Raw genomic sequence first — 6,336 nt, forward strand, 5'->3', positions numbered from 1 at the left:
GCCCTGAGCATCTGCGCCCGCAGCTGGCTCCCCGCGCCTAGGCGGACAGCGCAATTCAAGTGCAGGCTTTGCATCCGCTTCCCCATCCACTCCCTAGAGCAGGAGAAGGCTATCTCGGTCCCCAGAGAAGCCTGGACCCACACACCGGCTAGATCCAGAGGTTGGTGGCAGGGCCCCCCCAAGTGGGGGAGGGGGCGGAGCGGAAGGCGGGGCCACTTCAATCTTGGGCAGGGGAGGTTCCGCACAGGGTATAAAAGCTGTCCGCGCGGGAGCCCAGGCCAGCTTTGGGGTTGTCCCTGGTCGTATCTTGGTTCCTGAACCTCACGACTCGGCGACGGCGACGTCTCTTTTGACTAAAAGACAGTGTCCAGTGCTCCAGCCTAGGGGTCTAAGGGGACCACCACCCGCGCCGCCACCATGCCCAACTTCTCTGGCAATTGGAAAATCATCCGATCGGAAAACTTCGAGGATTTGCTCAAAGTGCTGGGTAAGGAAATGTTCGAGGGCCCAGGTGGGGCAAGGGGGGCTCTGGAGTCCTCGAAGGTGGGGATGAAAAAGAAAGCGGGACCACAGGGCGTGAGACACTGGGCGCCTGCATCACTGAAAAACGTGCCAGGCGTCCGGGTCCCGTGGCGCTGGGCACGACGCCTAAATCCCGCTTTCTCCTGCGGGGGCCCACCGGTGCCAGCACTGCGGTGACTCACAGCCTGTGAATCACGTAGAAACCAGAAGCGCGAGGTTGGCCTCTGGGGGAAGGGGAGGCTGGCCTCAGCGGCCGGACTCGGTGAGCCGAGGCACCTGGCTGTCCGCAGTTCAGAAGCTGCAGGCTGGTGGAGCCACGAACCCTGCATCCAGACTGGGAGCCCGGTTCCCTAACCTGCCCAGCCGCTCAGACACATTCCAATCTCCTTCCCGGTGCCCCCCTCTGTAACCCAATCCCCGGAGCAGGCTCATTACCCCTAGGCGCCCAGCTCTGCCTACCAGGTGATCTGCCGCCCCAGCGCCCCCTGAGCTCCCCTTTCCTTCCCGTGTGCACTTTCCACTCTACTCTCCCTACCCCCCATCTATGAGACAAGTATTTTACTACAACGAGCAGCTCCAGAGTTCTAAAATCGCTAGGGATAATTATCACTTTCTTGGATTTCAACAAATGGTTTCGTGTGAAACCCCAATCCCACATTTCCAAAAATCTAGGTTCCCACCTCCCTCCACACACCATAGATCAGCTGCAGCCCAACTGGGTGTGTTGGTCAAAGGTGGGGAAAACAAAGTCAATCCAGACTGCCCTTCCCACTTTCCCAGCCCACTTTCTGTGTGCTCTCTGGGCCAACTGGGCTAGACATCTGGGGCTCTGGGGGAGAGATGGACGATAGTTAAGGACCCCAGTCACTGGGAGCGTAAGGACAGGCCTCCTGCCTTCAATTCCTGCACTGAACAGAGAGAGGGTAGTTGGGCTGGGCTGGGCAAGGGGGTAGGGAGGGAGGGCACCCTGGACTATTGGAGTGAGACTGGATCTAAGAAGGGTCTGGAATGTTGCAGAGAGAGCAGGAATCTCCATCATTCCTTGCTGTTGGTTCTTCCTGCGATCTAACCACAATACTTCTTGGAGTCATATCAGTCTTTCTCGCTCTGTCCTTGCTGAACTTAAAGACAAAAAGATAGAAGTTTTCTCTTTGGAAAGCCTACATGCCACTCCCTCCTCATCTTCTCTGGATTCTGGCTCCTGTCCCCAGTGGATGAGGTGGTGGCCTGGCGCACCCCCAGGTCCCAGCTGAAGAGTAAGATTCAAGGCCCCAATCCTGCTGTCTGTCTTCAGTCTGTTTGTCCTCTCTGCAGGGTCTCTCTGAGCCACGTGCCCTCCTCAGGCCCTGCAGGGGGGAGATTAAAAACAGATCCATTAGACAAACACAGTCCTGAGCCAGTCAAGGCCGGCTGAGCTGGGCCCCCAGCTCCACAGGCACCAGGGGCTTGCTGAAGGGATGTCTCCTCTGAACTCAGCCTTACTTCTGCAGGAACTTCGGTCCTGGCACAGCCCTCTTAGCTCTAGTCAAGGGTCCATCTCAATAAGACTTGGGGACCTCAGTCATTTCTCCCTAGACCCAAGAGTTCAGCAGCCAACCATGGGGTCCTGGGCTCCCCAGGGACAAGAATTCCTCTCTCCCTCTCTCTTCTGTTTGGAGTAGGGTAGCTATGCTTTGGCGCTGAGGGGAAAGAGGATTTGTTTCTCTAGGAACCCAGGTCTGGAGGAGGGCCAGGGAGTTGGCCGGATCAGGGGCAGGGAAATCCTGCTGCCTGGCGGAGGGCCCTTTCACCCCCACCTAGTGCATCCCTGGCTGTACTCCAGGACAGGGCGGCAGATCAGGCCAGGTGAGGTGGGTGTGTGGAGCTTAGACCTGGAGCCCATCCAGAGAGGCCCCCTGCTCTGCACATCTTCCTTTCAGAGGGGTGCTGTCTCCTATCTCCCCCACTTTGGTTAATAACTGGGGAGCAGAGAGAAGGGGTCCAATCTGGGCTGGGATATGGAGGTGCACAGAGAGTCTGAATTCACAGAGGCTGAATGAGATAGCCAGACCCTGTGAGGGGAGTGGGGGGTCCTGAAGTAGGGGACACATCACACAGAGCGGGGAGGGCAGGCTCCTTTTCTATCCCTTCTTCTCACGGCAGAGGGGGTTCCCTTGAGGGGACAGGGATATGGGAGTCTTCCAGAAGGGCAGATGAGCACGGTGCCTAATGAAGGGAGCTTTGTCTGAACCCCAGCTTTTTGTTTTCCTTTTTTTTTTTTTTTAGTGGTGGGATCTCACTATGTTGCTCAGTCTGGTCTCAAACTTCTAGGCTTAAGCAATCCTCCTGCCTTGGCCTCCCAAAGTGCTGGGATTACAGGCATGAGCCATGGCACCTGACCCTTTGCCTTCCTTTTATCAGTAAAAATAATACCAACAATAATAGCTACTGTTTCCTGAAAACTTAAGCATATGCCTGGCACTGTGTGTGCTGAGTCCTAAACACATACCATTCCGATTGGCTTTTTTTTTTTTTTTTTTTTTTGAGACAGAGTTTTGCTCTTTTTGCCCAGGCTGGAGTGCAATGGCACGATCTTGACTCACCACAACCTCTGCCTCTAGATTCAAGTGATTCTCTTGCCTCAGCCTCATGAGTAGCTGGGATTACAGGCATGTGCCTCCATGCCCAGCTAATTTTGTGTTTTTAGTAGAGATGGGGTTTCTCCACATTGGTTAGGCTGGTCTCAAACTCCCAATCTCAGATGATCCACCCACCTCGGCCTCCCAAAGTGTTGGGGTTACAGGCGTGAGCCACTGCTCCTGGACATTTTTTGTTTTGTTTTGTTTTGTTTTTGAGGCAGAGTCTTACTCTGTCTCCCAGGCTGGAGTGCAGTGGCATGATCTCGGTTCACTACAACGCTCAAACAATCCACCTGCCTTGGCCTCGAAAACTGCTGGGATTATAGGTGTGAGCCACTGTACCCAACCTTGATTGGCTTTTTAAGAAGCTGTTATTTTCATTTTACAATTGAGGACTCTAAGGCTCAGGGTGGTTAAGCCATTTGCTCAGGGTCACCCAGCCTGTAAGGGGGCTGAGCCAGGAGGAAATCACAGCCTAATGACCTTACTCCAAAGCCTCTGTCTTCCCAGGCTGCTGACCATTCTGTAGAGGGAAGTGGCTGCCCCTGCCCTCTTTCGTTGCTGGGAATCTCTGCTCCTCATTTTTGAATGGGGCAGAAATTGGGCAAATGAAGACCTATCTAGCACTAGATAGGGTGGGTAGATAGGGCAGAGAGGGAAATGGCTCCTACTTCCCAGGACATGAGTGATGGGGCCTGGCCTGTGCTTGGCCAGGGGTACAGACCCAGTGACTCCGATGAGCTGTCAACAGGGTAGACAAAAGGCCAAAAGTGAAGTAAACAGAGACAACCAGAGCCGGTAGCAGGATGTTTCTTGGGCAGGGGGCTGGGGAGAAGCTGCCCCTGGACATTCCAGGACTGAAGAGCTGAGACATGGGGAGCCCAATCCAGGCCTGCTAACTCAATAAGGTGGGGCCACAGCTGGGAACAGGACCCCCAGGGGCAGGCCACTGCCTCTCTCCCTCTCCTCCCTAAACCCCCTCATCTTTCAGGGCTGCACTGCCTGCCATCTCCTTCAAGGCACTTTCCTAGACACCCAGGCACCAGGCAGATGCACCCCCCAACACACCCACCCCAAGCAAGTCACAAATCAGTCTGCTCCAACTGTCTCATGGGGAGGGTGTGAGAGAGGTGCCCAAAGCCCCCCAGAAGGTGAGCCTCTCCACTCTCCCCACAGGGGTGAATGTGATGCTGAGGAAGATTGCTGTGGCTGCAGCGTCCAAGCCAGCAGTGGAGATCAAACAGGAGGGAGACACTTTCTACATCAAAACCTCCACCACCGTGCGCACCACAGAGATTAACTTCAAGGTTGGGGAGGAGTTTGAGGAGCAGACTGTGGATGGGAGGCCCTGTAAGGTGAGTGCCAAGAGGGGCTCCAGGGTCATGGCATCATTGCCCTGCCTCTCAACCTACCATTTTCCAGGCTAGCAGTTAACTCCTAGCTTCTCTCTGTTCCCACTAGGGAAAATCCTTAAGTAGTGGTGGGGGCTAGAAAGGGGCTCTCTCTCCCTTATCCCTGTCACTGCATTGTGCCTGCTATGGGCCCAGCTTACTTGGCCACCTGTCTCTTGCAGAGCCTGGTGAAATGGGAGAGCGAGAATAAAATGGTCTGTGAGCAGAAGCTCCTGAAGGGAGAGGGCCCCAAGACCTCGTGGACCAGAGAACTGACCAATGATGGGGAGCTGATCCTGGTAAGTCCTGGCTCCTCCCCACTAATAGCAAACCCAGCCCTAGATAAATTCCGAGATTCTCTGGGAGACCCCAGGGTGCGGGAGACTCAAGAACAACCATGGCTTGACTCCGCACCCTCCTGATGGGACTGCTTGGACAGAACTAAAGTGTCCCTATGCCATACAGTGCCCTGTGTGAATTAGAAATGGTTGTTGTTCCTTTTATGCAAAGCAAAGGGCATGTACTGGGGCGTCCCAGCAGTTCTCCAGGGAGATCTTCCTGGCTTGAGGAGGAGGACAGGCCCCGGGGGCTCTATTGCCGTCCTCCCTCCCGTGATACCTGGGTATTCTGGGACCAGCTCCTATCTATTGGTCTTGAGCCAAGAAGCAGGTTTGGACCTGGAGGCCAAGCAGAGTACCTCCATTCAACCCTCCCCTCCAAAGCCACAGGACCCCAGGGGCCTCTCAGGCTAACAACTACTTCTGTCCTTCCAGACCATGACGGCAGATGATGTTGTGTGCACCAGGGTCTACGTCCGAGAGTGAGTGACCACGGGTAGAATGGCGGCCAGAGCCCACCACTGGCCAGGCTCACCGCCCTGCTTCACTGCCCCCTCCCTCCCACTCCCTTCTTCTAGGATAGTGCTCCCCTTACCCCAGTCACTTCTAGGGGTCACTGGGATGCCTCTTGCAAGGTCTTGCTTTCTTTGACCTCTTCTCTCCTCCCATATACACCAACAAAGAGGAATGGCTTGCAAGAGCCCAGATCACCCATTCCGGGTTCACTCCCTGCCTCCCCAAGTCAGCAGTCCTAGCCCCAAACCAGGCCAGAGCAGGGTCTCTCTAAAGGAGACCTGAGGGCCTGAGCAGGAAAGACTGGCCCTCTGGCTTCTACCCTTTGTCCCCGTAGCCTATACAGTTTAGAATATTTATTTGTTAATTTTATTAAAATGTTTTAAAAAAATAAAACTTGTCTCTGGCTCATTGGGCAGGGGGTAGATAAGTCACCTGAGTTCAACCTTGCCTCTGAAATGTAGTGTGGGAAAGACTTGTGTTTCTACAGCATGGAACTGAGTTACACGACAGGAGGGAACAGTCCTTCTGGTCACCCTGCTAACCACCACCCCTTCATTTGCTGCTGAATCCACCAGCCTCACCTCTGCATTCCCTCCTCCAAGGTCCCTCCTTGGTGTCCTGCTCTGGCCTCCAAGGTCACCAGGGTCTCCTCCTCCTGACCTCTCAGCTGGGGCACTGGGCTCTGAGGAGCTGACTCCCGCCTTCTCCCATGTTTTCCATTATGGTGACAGTTTCCGCCGCCTCCTCCAACTGTTGCTTGCCTCTCCAACTTCAGCCCATAGATGACCCCAGGCCTGGCCTTGGCCTCCCACATGGTTCCAGATGAGCTCATCAACACCCACAAGCTGGCCTTGCAGCTGCCTGGGCCTCTGGGTGAGAGGTCTCATCCTGCCTGTCAGCCCTTTGTGTCCGAGACAAGCCATCTCTGCTACCATCCTTCCTCCCTGCCTC

The 6,336-nt window shown here is 55.1% G+C and overlaps 1 protein-coding gene across 1 annotated transcript; it reads left to right on the forward strand.

The window, feature by feature from the left end:
• The first annotated feature begins 258 nt into the window (after nucleotides 1-258).
• On the forward strand, nucleotides 259-5,778 carry LOC105498065 (cellular retinoic acid binding protein 2). Its single transcript, XM_011769865.3, has 4 exons — nucleotides 259-487; nucleotides 4,317-4,495; nucleotides 4,714-4,830; nucleotides 5,305-5,778. The coding sequence occupies exons 1-4, from the start codon at nucleotides 418-420 to the stop codon at nucleotides 5,353-5,355; spliced, it is 417 nt and encodes a 138-aa protein (XP_011768167.1). The 5' UTR covers nucleotides 259-417; the 3' UTR covers nucleotides 5,356-5,778.
• The last annotated feature ends 558 nt before the right edge of the window (nucleotides 5,779-6,336 follow it).

This window comes from Macaca nemestrina, chromosome 1, assembly GCF_043159975.1.
Source record: "Macaca nemestrina isolate mMacNem1 chromosome 1, mMacNem.hap1, whole genome shotgun sequence".
NCBI lineage: Eukaryota > Metazoa > Chordata > Mammalia > Primates > Cercopithecidae > Macaca > Macaca nemestrina.